Genomic DNA, 21,180 nt, shown 5'->3' with positions numbered 1-21,180 from the left:
TTTCATTATGAATTTGTACCAACTGGACAAACAGTTCACCAAGTTTACTATTTGGAAGTGCTGAAAAGGCTGCGTGAAAAAGTTAGACAACTTGAACTTTTCGCCAATGATTCATGGCTCTAGCATCACGACAATGCACCAGATCACACAGCACTGTCTGTGAGGGAGTTTTTAGCCAGTAAACAAATAACTGTATTGGAACACCCTCCCTACTCACCTGATCTGGCCCCCAATGACTTCTTTCTTTACCTGAAGATAAAGGAAATATTGAAAGGAAGACATTTTGATGACATTCAGGGCATCAAGAGTAATATGATGACAGCTCTGATGGCCATTCCAGAAAAAGAGTTCCAAAATTGCTTTGAAGGGTGGACGAGGCGCTGGTGTCGGTGAATAGCTTCCCAAGGGGAGCACCTCAATGGTGACTGTTGTGATATTCAGCAATGAAACAGGTAGCACTTTTTCTAGGATGAGTTCGCGAACTTAATTGTGTGGTCTCATATATTTGTAGTTCACAGGCAATATTATTCTACATCAGCTTCAGGTGTACAGCGCAGTGGTCAGGCATCTATACAATCTATGAAGTGATCCCCTCGATAAGTCCAGTACTCATCTGACTCCCTACCTTTAAAACATTACTGATTATATTCCCCATGCTGTATTTCACATCTCCATGACTATTTAGTGACTACCAATTTGTACTTTCTAATCTCTTCACCATCTTCCCCATCCTCCAATACCCCCTCCCATCTAGCAACCATCAGGTTTTTCTCTGTATCTCTGAACCTATTTATTTTGTTTGCTCGTTTATTCTGTTCTTTAGATTCCATATATAGGTAAGGTCATACGGTATTTGTCTTTCTCAGTCTGACTTATTTCACTTAGCATAACCCTCTAGGTCCATCCATGTTTTCACAAATGGTTGATTTCATTCTTTTTTATGGCAGAGTAGTTCTCCATTGTATAAATGTACCATAATTTCTTTATCCAATCAGCTATAGATATGCATTTTGGTTGTTTCTATATCTTGACTATCGCAAATAGAACTGCAGTAAACATAGGGGTGCATATACTCAAGTTTTTTTTTTTTTAAAGATTTTATTGGGGAAGGGGAACAGGACTTTATTGGGGAACAGTGTACTTCCAGGGCTTTTTTCCAAGTCAAGTTGTTGTCCTTCCAATCTTAGTTGTGGAGGGCGCAGCTCAGCTCCAGGTCCAGTTGCCATTGCTAGTTGTGGGGAGCGCAGCCCACCATCCCTTGGGGGAGTCGAACCGGCAACCTTGTGGTTGAGAGGTCGCTCTTCCACCAACTGAGTCATCTGGGAGGCAGCTCAGCTCAAGGTGCTGTGTTCAATCTTAGTTGCAGTGGGCGCTGCCCACCATCCCTTGCAGGACTTGAGGAGTTGAACCGGCAACCTTGTGGTTGAGAGCCCACTGGCCCATGTGGGACTCAAACCAGTAGCTTTCGGAGTTAGGAGCATGGAGCTCCAACCGCCTGAGCCACCAGGCCAGCCCCTATACTCAAGTTTTTTGAATTAGTGTTTTGAATTTCTTTGGATAAATACCCAAGAGTGGAATTGCTGGGTCATATGGTAGTTCTGTTTTTAATTTTTTGAGGAATCTCCATACTGGTTTCCATAGTGGCTGTACCAGTTTGCAATCCCACCAACAGTACACGAGGGTTCCCTTTTCTCCACATCCTTCCCATAACTTATTTGTTGATTTATTGATGATGGCCATTCTGACAGGAGTGAAGTGGTATATCTCATTGTGGTTTTTATCTGCATTTCTCTGATGATTAGTGACATTGAGCATCTTTTCATATGTCTATTGGCCATCTGTATGTCCTCTTTGGAGAAATGTCTGTTCAGCTCCCCTGCCCATTTTTTAAATTGGATTTTTTTTTTGGTGTTGTATGGAGTGTTTTAATAAATTTTCGATATTAACCTCTTATCAGATGTATCATTGGCAAATGTCTTCTTCCATTCAGTAGGATGTCTTTGTTGATGGTTTCCTTTGCTGTGAAAAAAGTTTTTAGTTTAATCTAGTCCCTTTTGTTTATTTTTTCTTTTGTTTCCCTTGTCCGCGGAGATATAATTAGTAAAAATATTACTAAGGGTAATATCTGAGAGTTGACTTTCTCTATTTTCATTCAGGAGTTTTATGGTTTTGGGTGTTACATTTAAGTGTTTAATCCATTTTGAGTTTATTCTTTTATATGGCGTAAGAAGGTGGTCGAGTTTCATTTTTCTGTATGTATCTGCCCAGTTTTCCCAGTACCATTTATTGAATACACTGTCTTTACCCTAATGTAAATTTTTCCTTCCTTTGTCATAGGTTAAATGAGCATATAGGCATGGATTTATTTTTTCTTGGTTCTCTGTTCTATTCCATTGATCTATGTGTCTGTTTTTATGCCAGTACCATGCTGCATTAATTACTTGGCCTTGTAGTACAATTTGATATCAGGTCGCACAATACCTTCCCCTTTGTTCTTCTTTCTCAGGATTGTCGTGGCCATTCAGGGTCTTTTATTGTTCCATATAAATTTTAAGATTTGTTCTAGTTCCATTGGTGTTTTGATAGGGATTGCATTGGATAATATGGACATTTTAACTATATTAATTCTCCTATCCATGAGCATGGTCTATGTTTTCATTTATTTGTACCTTTTAAAATTTATTGCTTCGGGCCGGCCCAGTGGCTCAGGTGGTTGGAGTATCGTGCTCCTATTGCCCAGGTCGCTGGTTCGATTCCCACATGGGCCAGTGAGCTGCGCCCTCTACAGCTAAGATTTTGAACAAGGGCTATCTCTCGAGCTGGGTTGCCGTTATTGGCCGGTGGCCAGTGTGAGTGGCCGGCAGCCTTTGTGAGTGGCCGGCAGCCCGCCAGAACTGCTGTCAGCTGCTGTGAGCAGCCAACCAACGACTGGTGACTGACTGCCTCAGCCGGGGGGAGCGCAAGGCTCATAATACCAGCGTGGGCCAGGGAGCTGTGTACTTCACAACTAGAGTGATGAACAACAGCTTGAACCGGAGTGGGGTGGGGGGAGGTGAAAAAAGGGGGGGAAATTTATCTCTTCAATATCTTACAGTTTTCTGAGTACATGTCTGTTATTTCCTTGATTAAATTTAATGCTAGATATTTTATTTTTTTTGATGCAATTGTAAATGTGCTTGTTTTCTTAATTTCTCTTTCTGATAGTTGGTTGTTGGTATATAAAAATGCAACAGATTTCCGAATATTAATTTTGTCTCTTGTACTTTACTAAATTCATTTATCACTTCTAATATAGTTTTTTGGTGAAATCTTTGGGGTTCTCTCTCTATATAAGTATCCTGTCATCTGCAAATAATGGCAATTTTACTTCTTCCTTTCCCATTTGAATGCTTTTCTTTTTCTTGTCTGAAAAAAACAAGTTCTACTGTGGCTAGAACTTTCAGTACTATGTTCAATAAAAGTGAAAATGGGCTTCTTTGTCTTGTTCCTGATCTTAAGGGGAATGCTTTTAGCTTGTCCCCATTGAGTATGATTTTAGTTGTGTGTTTGTCATAATGTGGCCTTTATTCTGTTGACATATGTTCCCTCTATTCTCATTTTGCTGAGATTTTGTTTTTATCATAAATGGATGTTGGATTTTGTCAAATGCTTTTCTGCATCTATTGATATGACCATATGATTTTTATTTTTCGTTTTGTTTGTAGTGTATCACGTTAATTGATTTGCGGTTATTGAAGCAACCTTGCATAACAGAAATGAATCCCACTTGATCATCGTGCATGATCTTTTGAATGTATTGCTGAATTCGGTTTTCTAATATTTTGTTGAGGATTTTTGCATCTATTTTTATTAGAGATGTTGGCCTATAGTTTTCTATTTTTTGTAATGTCTATGTTTGATTTTGGAATCAGGGTAATGGTGACCTTATAAAATGCGCTTGGGAGCCTTTCCTCCTGTTCTCCTATTGGATTTTTGGATTAGTTTGAGGAGAATAGGTGTTAATTCTTTTCTGAATGTTTGGTAACAATTCACCTGGGAAGCTATCTGGTCCAGGACTTTTGTTGGGAGCTTGTTGATGACTGATTCAATTTTGTTGGTGGTAATCAGTATGTTCAGGTGATCTGTTTCTTCTTTATTCAGTCTTGGAAGATTGTATGCTTTTAGGAATTCTTCCATTTCTTCCAAATTGTCCATTTTGTTGGCGTATAGTTGTTTGTAGTATTTTCTTAAATTTTTTTCTATTTCTGTGGTGTTGATTGTCACTTTGCCTCTTTTATTTCTTATTTTATTTATTTGGGTCCTCTTTTTTTTTCTTGATGAGTCTGTTTAAAGGTTTGTCAATCTTGTTTATTTTTTCAAAAAACCACCTCTTGCTTTTATAGATCTTTTTTATTATGTTTTTGGTCTCTTTCATTTATTTCCGCTCTGATATTTATTATTTCCTTCCTTGTATCCCTTTGGGCTTATTTTGCTGTTCTTTTTCCAGTTCCCTTAGGTGTAAAGATAGACTGTTGATTTGAGATTTTTCTTGTTTCTTAGATAAGCTTGCCTTGCTATGAATTTCCCTCTTAGGACTGCTTTCTCTGCATCCCATAGATTTTTGGGTCATTGTGTTTTCATTTTCATTTGTCTCAAGGTATCTTTTGATTTCTTCCTTGATCTCGTTGTTGACCCACTCATTATTCAACAGCATGTTATTCAGTCTCCATGTGTTTGTGTGTTTTCCAGTTTTTTTTCCTCGTAATTGATTTCTAGTTTCATAGCACTGTGGTCAGAGAAGACGCTTGATATGATTTCGTTCTTCTTAAATTTATTGAGACTTGTTTTGTGGCTTACCATGTGGTGTGTCTTAGAAAAGGTTCCACATACACTTGAAAAGAATGTATATTCTACTGCTTCGGAGTGAAATGCTCTAAAAATACCAATTAAATATATCTGGTCTAGTGTGTCATTTAAGACTGCTGTTTCTGTGTTGATTTTCCCTTTGGAAGATCTGTCCATTGGTGTCAATGGGTGTTAAAATTGACTACTATGATTGTGTTACTGTTGATCTCTGCCTTTATGTTGGCCAATATTTGTTTTATACATTTAGGTGCTCCTATGTTGGGTGCATAAATGTTTACTCAGGTGGTGTTCCCTTGTTGAATTGATCTCTTTATTATTATGTATTGTCCTTCTTTTTCCCTTATTATAGTTTTCATTGTAAAGTCTATGTGGTCCAAATAAGTATTGCTACTCAGCTTTTTTCTCATTTCCATTTGCGTGAAATATCTTTTTCCATTCTTTTACTTTCAGTCTGTGTGTGTCTTTCAATCTGAGGTGGGTCTCTTGTAGACAGCATATGCATGGGTCTTGTTTTCTTATCCACTCAGCTACCCTATGTCATTTGATTGGAGCATTTAAATAATTTTCATTTGAAGTGATTATTGATAGGTACATAGTTATTGCTATTTTATTATTCATATTTTTGCTTTTCATTTTTTTCTCTCCTTTTTCCTGCTTAAAGATGTCCTTTTTTTTTTTTTTTAAAGATTTTATTGGGGAAGGGAAACAGGACTTTATTGGGGAACAGTGTGTATTTCCAGGACTTTTATTTTCCAAGTCAAGTTGTTGTCCTTTCAATCTTAGTTGTGGAGGGCGCAGCTCAGCTCCAGGTCCAGTTGCCGTTGCTAGTTGCAGGGGGCGCAGCCCACCATCCCTTGTGGGACTCGAGGAATTAAACTGGCAACCTTGTGGTTGAGAGGATGCACTCCAATCAACTGAGCCATCCAGGAGCTCTGCGGCAAGCTCAGCGTGCCGTGTTCAATCTTAGTTGCAGGGGTGCTGCCCACCATCCCTTGCGGGACTCGAGGAATTGAACTGGCAACCTTGTGGTTGAGAGCCCACTGGCCCATGTGGGAATCGAACCGGCAGCCTTTGGAGTTAGGAGCATGGAGCTCCAACTGCCTGAGCCACCGGGCCAGCCCCTATGTCCTTCTTTATGCTTGTTATCTCTGTTGAAATCCTCACTATGTTCCTTAAGCATTCTTATAAATCAGTGTTTTAAACTCTGTCTCTGGTAGGTTGGTTGCCTCTGTTTCATTTAGTTATATTTCTGGAGGTTTCTCCAGTTCTTTTATTCGGGACATATTTTTTTCTTCATTTCCTCATTCTGGCTTCTAGTGTTGGCTTCTATTTATTATGTAGATCTCCGTTGTCTCTCAGTCCTTCCTGGGTGGCCTTATATAGTAGTGTCCGGTGCTCCATTGGCAGTCTCCCTGATGTACTGTGTGTGTGTTCCAGGAGTGTCCCTTGAGTGTATTGTATGTGTTCTCCTGTTGTATTTGAGCCTTGATTGCTTTTGGCACGTTAGTGCGTGGGATTGACTCCCAGATTGACTGACTGTGAGGATTGGCCACGCCCACAGTATATGAGCTGCTATTTGGGGCCTCACACCTCAGGAGGATTTGCCTCCGCCGGCCCTTGTGCCTGTTGAGACCCCCCAGGCCCCCCGGCCTCTTTTGCGTATGCCGCTTGTGGGACTAACCAGGTAGTGCTCTGGTGTGGTCTGAACCTGGTCTCTGGGTGTGTTTTTTCTGGTGTCTCTTGAGAAGGGCTCCCGTGCAAGCCAATTTCAACTTTGCCTATTACCGGCTTTCAGCTACCTTGTGGGTGTTACAAAGCTGTATGTGGTTCGCTGGTGCCTTTGCTGGTCCTGGAGCCATGTGGAGGTAGCCTTGCTGTGAACGGAGGCTGGCTGCCACCAGTTTTGGGCCTGAGGCAGCTTTGCAAAAAGCCCAGAGACCCCTAGGCCTATTGTCACCCACTGGGTGCCTATAAATAAGGCCCAGCTGTTGAAAGAACCTCCTTCATTATGTGGGCTGAGCTGGTTGACCTGGTGTTGAGAGTGCCTTCCTCGATACAGCACTAGTCACGAGATGTGGCCGGTAGTTTTCACAAAGTTAATGCAGATTCAGTTCTTAATGCCAGTGCCTGGCCTGTGATCATTTTGCACAGTGCCCCGAGAGCACCGCAGCCGCCACCCCTTACCTTGGGACAGTGCCTGGCTTGTGACCATTTTGTGAAACGTCCTTAGAACACTGTACCCAGGGCTCCAAATCCCTGAGAGTTGCCCAAATCCCCAATTGTGGCTGTGGCACAGGTTTTGGTGTCACTGTCTACCACCAAAATCTTTCTGGGCTGTGGTGGGGCCCTCTGCTGCTGCAAAAGACCTCCGTGGCTTGTGAGGCGGGGAGCTGACCACCCACGTACCCAGAATGCCTCTGGCAATGCCTCTCCATGTGGGCACAGGTGGGATTCCAGAAAGCTTAAGGGTGTGCTCAGTGGTTTCTACAAAGTCATTATAGTCTCAGCTCCTGCACTGGGGCTTGGCCCATGATCACCCTGTAAATTGCCCCGAGAACACCACGGCCAGCCACCACTCGTCTCAGGCCCGCAGGTTCCCGAGAGCAGCCCAGGAGATGCTGCGGCACAGGTCTTCGGTTACCGCCCACTAACAAACGTTTCCTTGGTCGCCGCAGGCCATTCACCACTGCAAAAAGGCTTCCGCAGTCTGTGTGGTGAGGCCAGCAGCCCAGTAGACAAGAGTGTCGGGGGGGATGTAGCACCAGTTGTGTATTTTGCGGGGACCCGGGGTGTCACCAAGGCAGTGTGCAGATACGGATTCCACTAGACCGATGTGGTTTCAGACTTGGTTCTTCGGGGGAGGGCTTAACACTGAAAAGTAGGCCACCCGTGTGTGAGTCTCCACACAGGGACAACAATGGCTCCTGTTTCTCCAGGTCCCACACAGAAGCCATGCCACTCAGTCCTTCCCCGCATGTCCCTGGGCCTCCCAAGCTGCCATCCTTTTACCAGAGGTCAGGTGAATGCCCTCAAGTGAGTGAGTTCGTGTGTGGGCTCTACAAGAGGACATCTGGGTTTCTAGCCACCTGCCCCACCAGGAAGGGCAGACAGAGTCCTTGCTGATTTTCACTGCCAGATGCTGTGGGAACTCTTCTTCCTGACACAGGACCCCTAGGCTGGGGATCCTGGTGTGGATCTGGGGCCCCTCCCTCTTTAGGGGGGCCTCTGCCACCGAAGTGTCCCTCCCAGGGTTCAACCACCATCCGTGGGTTTAGGGGTCAGCCCGCTTTGTATCAACCCCCTTCCTACCAGTCTTGATGTGGCCTCTTTATATCCTTAGTTATAGGGGTTATATTCAGCTAGTCTTCAGATTATTCTTGAGGTTGATTGTTCTATAATTTATTTGTCATTTTGGTGTGATTCTGGGATGCAGCAAGGCATAGTGTTTACCCAGTCTGCCATCTTGGCCCACCTGTGGAGCTGTACTCTTAAATAAGAGACCCAAGGCTGCCCTCCTGGAGTATGTTCTAGCAAGGGAATTGGGGATACAATATACAAATAATCAAGATAATTTCCAGTTATGGTCCATACTTAGAGGGAAACAAAACAAGCTATCAGTATGATCACGGGTGGTGATAGCGGGTGGTGAGGTGGGAGTCTGCTTACACAGCAAACTAACTGGGAGATAATTTGAGTCCAGATGCAAAGACAAGATCTTATCCATTCAAATCACTGGGAACAAAGTATGCAAAGGCTACACAAGGCAGGTTGGTTGGGAGGCAGGTTGGTTGGGCCTGGCATATGTGGGGCCGTGGAAGGAGGCTGGTGGGGCTGGCTGTAGTGAGCAAGGGGAGGGGTACAAGGTAAGGCTGTAAGGGATCAAGCCAGATCCTGAGCATCTCCTGCCATGAGAAGGGGTATGGATTTTTTTTTTCCTTTCTTCCCCTCCCCACTCCGTTTCAAGCCGTTGATTCTCAGTCTAGTTGTGTAGGACACAGCTCCCTGACCCATGCTGGTATTATGAGCCTTCTGCTCTCGCAGTGGGTCGGATGGTCGGCTGCTCACAGCAAGCTGCTGGCCGCGGAGCGGCTGCTTCTGGCAGCACACGGTAGCCTAAGGTAGCCTACAGCAGCCTACAGCAGCCGGCCGCAGCACACAGCAGCCCAGCTCCAGGGAGAGCCGTTGTTCACAATCTTAGCTGTATAGGGCGCAGCTCACTGGCTCACGTGGGAATCGAACTGGCGACCTCCATGTTAGGAGCACTGTGCTCCAACCACCTAAGCCACTGGGCTGGCCCTGGGGAGTGCGGATTTTATACTAAGTATGACTGGATGCCTCAGGAGGGTAAAAAGTAGGAAGTTATTATATCATAAGTATTTTTCCAAATGATTAAAAAATGTTTAAGAACTTTTAATGATTGCTTATTTGATGGTTATGTATAAACCATAATTTATTAAACTAATTGTTGGAAATTTTTGTGGTTTTTTTTTTTCCCTCCCCCCTCAATTTTCATTTTCTAAAATCTTGATAAACAAATCTATAATTTTGATTGCCTTCTTAGGCGAATTTTTCTATTAATAGAGTTTATGAGCAGTTTTTAAAGGTGTTTGATACCTGAAATGTAACAGCCTTCTGGTGTGTGCTTTTGTGTTACAGACTGTGTTGATGACAACTACTGGTTTGGAAGGGATAGAAGCTGTGAATATTGCTTTGATAAGCCACTGCTGAAAACAACGGATAAATACCAGACTTACAGCAAGAAGCACTTTCGGATTTTCAGGGTTGGTGACAATTATCCATTTATTTGGGAGAGCTGGTAATCGAGTCATCACTCTTAGATATCTTCCCACTATAATTCTCCACTGTTAAAACTTTGAAATAAAATGTTCTCTATTTTAGGAAATGGGGCCTAAAAACTCTTACATCGCATACATAGAAGATCACAGTGGGAATGGAACCTTTGTAAATAGAGAGCTTGTAGGGAAAGGAAGACGCCTTCCTTTGAATAACAATTCTGAAATTGCACTTTCAATGTGGCATAATAAAGGTAATATTATCTTATGGTTTATTGGATTTTTTCCCTCCCATAGAAAAGGAAAATTGACATTGTGTTCTTTGTAGAATATGGCTTAGGTAAATCAAGTAAGGTTAGCATTCAAGATTCAGCTCAGTCTCAGTTGTGTTTTTAAATTACGAAAAAGTTCTATAAAGAGTGATTTTCTAAGGTTTAATTGGTTTGATTAATTTTATTTAAAGCTATATGCTGTCAGTTGAATTATCGTGTTGCTTAAGATAGTTCATAGTTCATTGATTGTTGCAGTTTATCCCACATCAGTCTTAGACATCTATGTGTTGTTTTAGGCCATTAATTCATCTCCCTTCCTCACTCTTCCACTCATTCCTTCCACGCATTCATTTCTACATATATTTATTGAACTCTTATTACATGCTAGGCATTACACTATGATTTTTCTGTCAGAATCTCAATTTAGACTTTGCACCTTCTCAAATCCCACTTGGTTATTCTCTAAAAATGGAGGTGTTTACCATTATCACGTAGTGTTTTATAAGTATCCACTCCTAAAACTTTACTAATATCACATGTCAAATGAACAGTTGGTTATTCAGTGCAAAAAATCCAGTATAGAAAGTATAATTGACAGAAACAACCTGTAGAGTTACACGTAGCTCACAGTGATTTTAAATCCTTGGACAAGAGGAATACTCTAGTTTCTTTAATTAAAAAAACAAAAAGAAAAAAACCAAAACTTCCCGAAACTATCTGAGTTAAATGACTGGGAAGGGTATATGTGTGTCTGTGAGTTTAACACCTTGAAAATACAGAATCCCATAGGCACTGTCCCACAAATTCTGATTTGGTAGTTCCAGGGATTTACAAAATCCTGCCCATATGGAGGCATCTGAGACCATGGCTATACTGGGCATCATAATGTGCATTTTATGTTTGACTTAGTTTTACCTGTTTCTGACTATTTTGTTCCTATCTGGTAATTATAGTCAGAGCAGCTGCATAGGGTTTTGCTGGTCAAGGGGAAAATTGGGCACTGAAATCTGGTTTGCCCTCCATGTGACAAACTGTGTGCTACCTTTTTCTCATTGGTCTGCCCAAAGGGCACCTCTTCTAATTTGAACAAAGGTGTTATATAGGCTAAAGGTGGCCCTGACTGAAATAGGTCAAACTGGTACTCAGTTGGACTGCATTCAGCCTATTGACATTTTATTAGGCATTTGCTTATATCTGCACTTTAACATAAAACTCTAGGTTTCTTTGAAAAGGTGGGATATCTGGCCACACTGAGCCTATAATCCCGTTACTCAGATATTTGCAGGTGTTAAGCAGGGGCTGCCTCCTTTAGATAGATGATGTGTTTTCCTATTCAAGTCCCCACTGCTCCATCTTGTTTTACACTCAACCCAGTCTTACCTGGCTTCAGTGGGCAACTGAATTTGCAGCCCCTGAAGTAGACCTTGACATTTGTGAGAAGTACATGTCCAGAGCCCCTCAAATTCCTAGATTCTCAGAGGCCACTGGAACATCTAGCTTCATAAATATCTGTAAACACTGAGGAACAATTGTATCTTGGGTGGCCATCAGGTCTCTGACGAGGCAAGTGACTGTCTCATAAGGATCAGCCTGGAATGATGCATACTGAGGTGGCTGAAATTTGTGCCAGAGGCTGCATCCCTAGGTGACTGCAGGAAGGTCAAAATGCATCACCTGAATGCTGTTAAACTTAAGATTTCTCTGTTAAACTCTGTCAGGATCTTATAAGCAGTTGCAAATTTCCCATTGATGACTTTGTAGAATTGAAATATTTGATAATTGATTGCAGGCTTGGCACACATGGATGGTTAAATTATTAAATGAGCAGTTTTTTGTTGTTTTCTTTTTCTGAGATGCAGCCTGAATAATGGAGAAATAAAGGGGAATTTGGGGGAGGCAATGCTATTTATTTCACTTTATAAAGTATCATATATGTAAAGGTATAAATGGCAGAGAAGAAAGATAATGCTAGTTTGGTGACCAATGATGTAGTTTTTATTGGGATTTTTTTTGCTTCTGTAGAACAGTTTTTTCTAGGCTCAAATGAATTGCTTTTGGGTACTGATCTTTTGCCAACCTACACAGATATTTTATGTTAGTGTGATGAATTAACATTCTGAGATCAAGGAATAAGACTAGCATTTATGTCTGGATATTCTGCATTACACTGAGACTGATGCTGTGTATTTCCATTGAAGAATGAAAATTGACTGTCATCATTTTTCTTGGGTTTCATGATATATGTTAGCCTAGCTAAATAATTCCTTTAGGGTTAGATGTTAACTAATAAAAACAATTGTCTTATATTCCATATGTTTACTAAATTTTAGGACCATTTATCTTAATGTTTATTGAATGAATTAATGAGACCTATTTCTGCCCTTTTTCCTTAGTTTTTGTATTTTTTGATCTGACTGTAGACGATCAATCAGTTTATCCCAAGGAATTAAGAGACAAATACATCATGTCAAAAACTCTTGGAAGGTAATTTATTTTTTTTAATGGAAATTTCACTTAATTTTTTTCTAAACATTTGTCATTGCTTTGTTTTTCATTCCTGGTTTTATAACATTCATTATCTGTTCATAACATATTTGTAGGGCACCGATTTGCGATCGGTGTGTTATTGATTTATTTAATAATGATCAATTGAAATGAAGTTTTTTTCTAAATTTTGTTATAACTTTTTAAAAGCAGTTTTAGTGAGATATAATTCACATACTATACAATTCACCCATTTAAAGTATACAATTCAGTGGTTTTTAATATATTCAGAGTTCTGAAACTTTTACAACAATCAATTTTAGAACATTTTCATTATCTTCCAAAAAGAAATATTTACAGCATTTTTGCCCTCTTCAGAATTTGTGATATCTTGAGATCTGAAGTGAAACTGACCATTGAATAGGGCAAAGTTCTCAAAAATTTTTGGTCTCGGGACCCCATTACTGAGGATTCCAAAGAGCTTTTGTTCCTGAGGCTTAATTCTATTGATATTTACTGTATTAGATACTAAAATGGAGACATACTAATAATTAAAAGATAAATTCATTATGTTATGATGAATAACATTTTTGCCTGCTTTTTTTCTTTTCGTTTTTTTTTTAAAGGAGGCCGCAGCTCACAATAGCCCATGTGGGGATTGAACCAGCAACCATGGTGTTATTAACACCATACTCTAACTGAGCTAATCGGCCACCCCGATGAATAACATTTTTTAATGAAAAATAAGTATTTTTAAAAAGATTACTGAGAAGAGAAGCATTGTCTCACATTTTTGCAAATCTCTGGTGTCTAGCTTACTAGAAGATGGCTTCATACTGCTAATTTGCTTTTTCATTTGGTCTGTTTTAATATCACATGCTATGTACCGTGTAGCCTCTGGAAAATTTTGTACACTTACGAGAGAATGAGAATGAAAAAGGCAAATAATGTGTTCGTATTATTCTGAAAATTGTTTTGACTTTGTGAACACCCTGAAAGAGTCTTGGTGTCCTTTAGGGGTTGCCTGATCATACTTTGAGAACTACTTCCTGAAGGAAAATGTTCAGAACACCTTCACCACATCGCACCATGTCCTCCCATTCCTTCCCCCTCCCCCAAAGGCCTCTACCTACTGGTATTTTTAGAAACATGAAAGTAGAAAATAATATAAGGAAATAATCACCCATGTTCCTACTGCATAGAATCAAGCATATGTGTTATTTATGACCATCTATGGGAGATATTTTAGTTTATGGACATTAAATTCAGTAATTCATTACTGTTTCCTTATTTGCATTGGCCGCTTGGAACCTCACAGCCAAATTTGTGTCCTCCCTTAAGAAATGTATGGGACTCTTATATTTTTTAAGGGGGGATTCAACACAAATCCTCTAACTTTTATAAGTGACAAAAACTTAAATGAGTCAGTTAAGAAATTTATTGGCTCTTGTAACTGGGCAATACAGGGGCACAGATGACTTCAGATGTGGCTGCACCAGGAGGCCTTTGAGCTTTACTTCACTCTAAGTTCTGATTATCTGTTTGGCTTTATCTGTGCCTAGATCTAAGGGCTCCTACGATGTTATGAGAGCTCTGGCTCTATCCCTTGATGCACATTACTCTTGATTGTCCTCCTATAGAATTGCTCTCTGTGTGTGGCAGGAAAAATCGCTTCCAACATCAGTATTTGATTTCAGGGAAAACCCTGATTGGCTTAAGTTTACTGGTCCGCCCCATGGTTCTACAGTGTTGTACTGTTATAGACACGCCACTAGAGCTACATGGAAGGAAGATTTCTCAGGCAAAAGGTGACTGTTCTTAACAGAAGAGGAATTGGAAAATGTTTTGAACAGATTTTAAAAAATAGTAGTTACGTGGACCATTCTCACATTATACATAAAAAGTAACTCAAAATGAAACAAACTAAATATAAGAGGTTAAACTATGTAAAAAGAGATAGACAATGGTTTCTTAAATATGGCACCAAAAGCACAAGCAACAAAAGAAAAAATAGATAAATTAGACTTCATCAAATTTAGAAATTTTTGCACATCAAAAGACATTGTCGAGAGAGAGAGAGAGAGAAACAACTCACAGAATGAGAGGAAGTGTTTATAATGGATGTTGTATTCAGAATAGATAAAAACTATTACAACTCAACAACAAAAAGATAACCCAAAGTAAAAGTGGGCAAAGGGTTTAAATAGACATTTCTCCAGAGAAGATACACAAATGAGCAAAAACCACATGAGAAGATGTTCAGCATTATTACTCGTTAGGGAAATGCAAACCCAAACCACAAGGAGATACCACTTCGCACCCACTAGGATGCCATAATAAAGAAATGGAAAATAACAAGTGTTTATGAGGATGTGGTGAAGGTGAAACCCCTATACACTGCTGGTGGGAATGTAAAATGGTATAGCCACTGTGGGAAATAATGTGGTGGTTTCTCAAAATGTTAAATATAGAATTACCTATGACCCAGCAATGCCCGTTGTAGGTGTATCTCCCCTCAATTGAAAACGTGTTCAAACAAAAAACATGTGAATTAATGTTCACTACCGCTCTATTCACAGTAGCCAAAAGGTGGAAAAAACTAAAGTGTCCATCAACAAATGTATGGATGAACAAATGTGACATGTCCGTACAATGAAATGTTATTTAGCTGTAAAGAGGAATGAAATACTGATACATGCTACAGCATGGATGATGTTGAAAACATGCTAAGAGAAAAACTGGACATAAAAGGCTACATGTGGTATGATTCTGTTGATAATGAGATGTTTGAAATAGGCAAATTCATAGAGACAGAAAGCAGATTAGTGGTTGCCAGGGTCTTGGGGTCAGAATGGAGAGTGAATACTTAATGGGTATGGGGTTTCCATTTGGGCTGATGAAAAAGTTCTGGAAGGGGTGTTGGGTGTACTATATTGTAGATTGTATTTAATGCCACTGAATTGTTCACTTTAAAATGATTATAATAGTAAATTATATATACACAATACACAATAAAAGAGCTGTCTTGGCAAACCCCTCACCCCACCCCCAAACCCACTATAGTTATAATAGTCTGCTTTAGGCAGGTAATGGGTGATTAATACTCGGCTAGGCATTACCTTGGGCTGACCCAAGTTTTGGGGAACAGAACCTACATAGGATTAACTGTACTGGGGGCATCCTGGGTAGCATTCCTCCATTACAGTGTCCCAATTAATTGCAAGTCTTTGAGAGCTTGTCTGCAAGCAGACTCATGGTGTAATGCTTTTGGTTTCTTAGGTATCGTGATTGTATTTAGGTGAAATTCATGGCATCAACTGCTTATGCACTTTGAAGACAAAATAAGAAAGGAAAATGCATCAATGAGAGATGCTGCTTGCTGTAACCTGTTTCAGGCACTCATTTTTGACTAGGCTGTTGTTCTGTTGATATTTCTCTGACCTCTGGGACAAGTCATTTCTCTCCAGTTCTTAATGTGTTTCTGAGAATTTCACCATTTAGGGTGACGAGAAGACTTAAGTCTTACGTATCATTCAGCTCAAAAAGTGGAATTTGGAGCTGATTCAGTGTTGGATGGTCCACATTCACTTATGCCCTTGACATTTTGCCTTGGTGAGGTTTCACCCTGTTCTCTGAAAATGGGGACAATGGCAGGGTTGTATATGGAATGTCTTTAACTTGTAATAGTTGAGGCCAACTCAGTGGTGTGTCTCCTGATTAAAACCATTCTGACGATCAATTACTTGCTCTGTTTTTCCCTGCAGTGGTGCCTGTGGTGAGGTGAAGCTAGCTTTTGAGAGGAAAACATGTAAGAAAGTTGCCATAAAGATCATCAGCAAAAGGAAATTTGCTATTGGCGCCGAGAGAGAGGCAGTAAGTACCTGTGTTTGTGGCTGCTCAGCTGTTCTTAACATGTCTTAATTTCCCCAAATTTTAGAGTGGTGATTTTCAATGTCGGGAAGAATTGACTGCTCAGATAGGAGAATTTGTATCAAAGAATGTTGAAAAATTTGGGATATGTTTAAACTAATTTAGAAACTTAAAGATAATTTGGTTCTAAAAAATATTGTGTTGTATGTAATAATGTAATAGCAGGAAGTTGTTTTTGTGTTTTCTTCCGAGTTACAAGACTTTACAATAAAGGAAAGGAAATTAGTGGGGGGAAAATCCAGCCGTATCCTCACCACTATAACCCCACAGCTGTTTTCAGTTTCCCTTTTCCTTCTAGTCTTTGTTCATATGAATTTGTGTTTTTCGATGGTTGAAATCACATTATATATACAACTTTGTATTCTGCTTTTCCACACAAGCATTAATGCATAAACTTTCCCTAATATATGCTTTTGGATGGTCAAGTCTCAATTTCATAGACTTTATCATAATTTATTCAACCATTTCTTTGGTTAATCGTTTAGATAATTTCTAATTCTTTGCTCTTTCTGGTAATGTGGCAATGAATATCTTAGTGTTTATAGATTTTAAAAGTCTTAATTAAATTATTTTAATAGTCTCTTTATATACTAGCCATTTATTTTATTACATTTTGTGTAATACACTTTTACTCTGTGAGTGAAATGGCTGAATATATTGGTCTTTCAACACATGACCTAACAAAGTAATATAAACTGTGACCCATAATCATGTTTTCCTCTGTGACCAGCTGTTTCTGGCTATTATATTTTAACATTCTTTAAAGATCAATTTTTTCACTCCAAGACAATGCCATTCTCACATGGCAAGAGGAATTTCCTTTCTGTGTTCACTTTGTGTTATAGATCTTTTCCCCTGTGATTTTGGATTTGTTTCCCATTTTGGGGGGAAGAAAATACATACCAGATTCTTAATGACTTAGAGCAAAAGTTTAGTTCCTAATTTCGTCTTTCAAATTATATTGGACTCTTTTAGACCTCTCTATCATCAGAGCACACCCTGACTTGGTAATGAGTTTAACAGCTTACAGGAAGAGGCAGACTTTTAAAATTAAACATCTGGGTTCCTTAGCTGAAGTCGATTTTACATAAATATGTAATTCTATATCCTCTGTGCTTGTGGAGGGTTGTGGAGGGTTGTGGAAGCCCATGAGGTTGAGGAACTTGATTCATCCTTTTGGAATTGTAATGGAGAACAACTTGAGTACCCTGAAGCTTCCTCTAGTTAAGAGTCTCAGTAAATATGTCAGCCTGCAGTTGAAATTGAAACTGTGCCTACTTTATTATGAGGAATTGGACTTGACATTTTCTTCATGCAATTTAATTAAATAACCTTTTTGTCTGTGGGTTTTTTCTTTTTTTAATCATTTTTATGAATGTATACAATTCCAGAGCTAATGAGATAAGCACAGTTTACCAGGTAAGCATGAGAACAGTGGAAACACTTGATTTTTGGCTGTGGGAACTGGACCAAGTGACTTCCTTTCTCTAAGCCTCAGTTGCTCTATCTGTAAAATGGGGATAATTGTAGAACCCAGTTCACTTTGGGGATTATGAGGCTTATGTGAGATGACCCTTTTAAATACAGAGGTTGGCATAAAGCCTGGTCATTTGAATGCTTCCTGTTTGCCAAGCACTTGACAGAATGATTTTAGGTGAGTTGTTTAAATCATTGACCTCTAGGCCTTGATTTCTCTATTTGAGTAGAGCTGGGTTTGGAACTAAGGCAGCCTTCCTTCATCAACTAAGTTTAACGGTAAATATTTTCTAATTATTGGCTATTATTATTAATAAACTGATGTTATTTTATTTATCCAAGGATCCAGCTCTCAATGTTGAAACAGAAATAGAAATTTTGAAAAAATTAAATCATGTAAGTATTGCTGTAAAATACGACCCAGACTTAAAATCATGTATCTCAAAATATGGGAGGGGTGCAAAGCATTTCAATGTAATAAAACTAGCATTAACCTGGGTTCCTTAATTGTGTATGTACACTTGTAAATGGGGTGTCAGTGGCCACATGGAGTGTTAATAGTTCCTATCTTTTTTGTGCACTGAGGACCTTGTCTCAGTGGAGAGTGTCTAACTTTAAAGATGTGAGAAGAGAAAAGCAGAGTTGTGGGACTGATCCCTCTTCCTTTTTTATTGTTTTTTCCATTTCTTCACTAACTCATGAGTCCCCATGAAGTCATGAGCTGGGTAGGCATTGGAGATAAACTTGAAACAAGTTCTCCTGTCTGTCCAGTGAAGGATCATCTTAGTTTGGTTCTTAACCTCCAAACAACAAAAATATTTCTTCTCTCTTCTCTCACCTCCTCAAATTCTCCAAACAAGTCGAAACTAAGAACAAAATCTCCGTCATCGACACAAGTGAACAGGTTCCTTTAGAACTCACAGGTGGATCTGAAAACCCATGAAATCCAAGTGGCTGACCTTCCTTCTTGTCTTTCTTCTAATTCCCTTGCACCTTCTTCCCTGAATTTGCCTCCTTTTTAAAGAGAGAAGCCCTCTGATTTTCTGGGGTGGGGTGGCTTCACACATACCCCCTAAGATAAACACTTAGAATGCTCAGAGAATTTTCTTCGATGTCAGAGGGTCCCCAAACATAACATGTGTACAAATCCAATGTCCACTGCAGTGGAGAGGAATTTAGAACCCTAAGGAATGTCCCTGGAGATATTGGCAATTTATAAGGGCACGTGAAAGCCCTTGGGAATTAAATATGGGCTTGTGTGTTTGGGAAACAATGAGTCGAGCCTGGTAGCCTAGTAGACCTGACCTTTGGAGTCAGACACTGATTCAGTCATCAAACATATTGTGTCAGGCTGTCTTCTAGGCCCGGGCAGGGGTGAGCACAGATGAACTTGACCATCCCTCCTGATATGTGGCTTCAGTCTAGTGAGGAGACGGACCTGGGTTCCCATCCCATCTCTATCACCTGCTGGCTCTGAGAAGGTCATTTCATTTTACAGAGCCTCTGTTTTCTTATCTGTACAATGGAGACAACGAGGATACCTTCCTCAAACGTCAGTGTGAGAATTAAATGAGATGTGCTTGTAAAGCTTTTGGCACAAAGGACACACTTGGGGAATGATAGAGATCTGTAATTCCTTAAACTTTTCTCTGCGTGACCTAAGTGGAAGGTCTGCGGTAGTGGCCTCTGGTTCCTGAGTAACGCTTTCAGCTGTGACTGCTCCAGCCAGTGACCCCGGAGACCACTTCATACGCTATCAGCTCCCAGCTACACCCATTCCCAGGTGGGCACTGCCTGGTATGAAGCCAAGCAGAACCAAGATCTTCTCATTCTTTCCTCTGATCTCTTCACTGTGTCTTCTTTTGATTTTATTAAGACCTCATGTATGTAGAGTCAGGTGCTGCTAAAAGGTTTATTATACAGATAGCAGTTCTGCATCCCTCCTGATTTCCCTCTCTACAAACATTTTAAAACTTTTTAAAAGAAGAATTTATCTCCATATTTCTATGTAACAGACATAAGCTGCTATCTCTTGGTTTGTTCATTTTAGATAGCTTGCCGCTTTCCTGTTAATGTTCTATGAGCATTTTAGCTCCTTTTTCTATTCCTCTTAATAAAATACTACGATGCAGTCAGTGTTTTCATTATTGTGACAATAACAAATGTCCCTACAGAGCTGAGTAGACTGATCACAGGGAAGGAGTGGGGAGCTGTTTGCTCCTCGCCTGACCCCCATGGCCATATGTCCCATGACCAAAATGTGGCTGGCAGTCTACCCTCTGGGAGGGGTGTATCTGCTATTGATGTTGGTATTAATCTGGGCAGCATGTGAGTGTCTCCTGTGTGCCAGCTGCTATGCTGAGTGTTGTTCCTAAAAAGATAAATAGAAGACGTGACTCAGCCCATGCAGTGCCTGGTGAAAAGAGACCTCCATACTGGGTGTTAGTTTCCTTTCTCTGCCCTCCTGGAGCTCACAGCCTGGTGGGGAGACAGATACTGAAGATGCAGCGTGGGACGGCATAGATTAGACCCCCTGCAGGGTGTGTGGATGCATTGTAAGGGGGCCATTTTAGCTGGGACCAGATGCCCAAGGAGGCCAGCTGTGCCCAGAGGGCTGGATCACCAGGCAGGAAAGGTGCACAAGCACAGGTGTGACACTGGGAAAGACCACTGAGTGTGGGGCAGGTGGGAGTTTTGTGGTCTGGAGAGGAGGATGCTTGGGACCAGGAGCAGGAGACGAGACTGGGGTGGTGGGCGGGGTGCAGGACGAGGCTGGGTCATGAAGGGCTTGCTAAGCATCTCTCTGAAAAGTTGGATTTTTATCCACTAGGCGACACAGAGCCAAAGGTTTCTTGTCTTCCTTTCTACTTCTGTCCGTTTGATGCTTTCCTCCCTCCCTTCCTTTAAACATTTTAAGATTATACACTATTTGACACAGATGAAGTAATACTGTGCATTATAAAGCAAAGCAGTAAGACACCTTTGAACTTGCCATCCAATTTGAGAATGAAAACTTGACCATACAGTTGAAACACCTCATACTCTTTGAAGTCTCTCGTGACTTGCCTTTTCTGGTCGGCATTATCTTTCCAAGATCCATCGTGCTGGGAGAAGCACTGGGGCATTCATTCAACTGCTGTATAAACAGTTCATCAGGGGAAGGTACCAGTTGGAAGATTTTAATTAGAGCGATGAATGTGATGCAGTTTGCTTTGTAGGAAGATCACTGGAGTGTTTTGCTATACTTTAAAATCTAAAAATCTTGCAGCTCTCGTCCCTTTAATTCTGATATAACCACAATCCTCCTCCCTGCTGAAGGCTGGAGGCACGTCCCTGACATGTACTCACCATGGCTTTTACTCCAACCAACTGAGCTTTAC

General features: G+C 40.5%; 1 protein-coding gene across 3 annotated transcripts in view; it reads left to right on the top strand.

The window, feature by feature from the left end:
* Nucleotides 1-21,180, top strand: part of CHEK2 (checkpoint kinase 2) — a 40,966-nt gene that overhangs the window by 6,744 nt on the left and 13,042 nt on the right. For all 3 annotated transcript variants that reach the window (XM_033098276.1, XM_033098275.1, XM_033098277.1), the window contains 5 exons: nucleotides 9,502-9,626; nucleotides 9,745-9,892; nucleotides 12,304-12,394; nucleotides 16,159-16,267; nucleotides 18,143-18,196. In XM_033098276.1, the coding sequence (XP_032954167.1) occupies nucleotides 9,502-9,626; nucleotides 9,745-9,892; nucleotides 12,304-12,394; nucleotides 16,159-16,267; nucleotides 18,143-18,196 (527 nt within the window). The remainder of the gene's footprint in view (nucleotides 1-9,501; nucleotides 9,627-9,744; nucleotides 9,893-12,303; nucleotides 12,395-16,158; nucleotides 16,268-18,142; nucleotides 18,197-21,180) is intronic.

Source organism: Rhinolophus ferrumequinum, chromosome 25 (assembly GCF_004115265.2).
Source record: "Rhinolophus ferrumequinum isolate MPI-CBG mRhiFer1 chromosome 25, mRhiFer1_v1.p, whole genome shotgun sequence".
Taxonomy (NCBI): domain Eukaryota; kingdom Metazoa; phylum Chordata; class Mammalia; order Chiroptera; family Rhinolophidae; genus Rhinolophus; species Rhinolophus ferrumequinum.
This window is presented reverse-complemented; position numbering and strand designations above follow the sequence as displayed.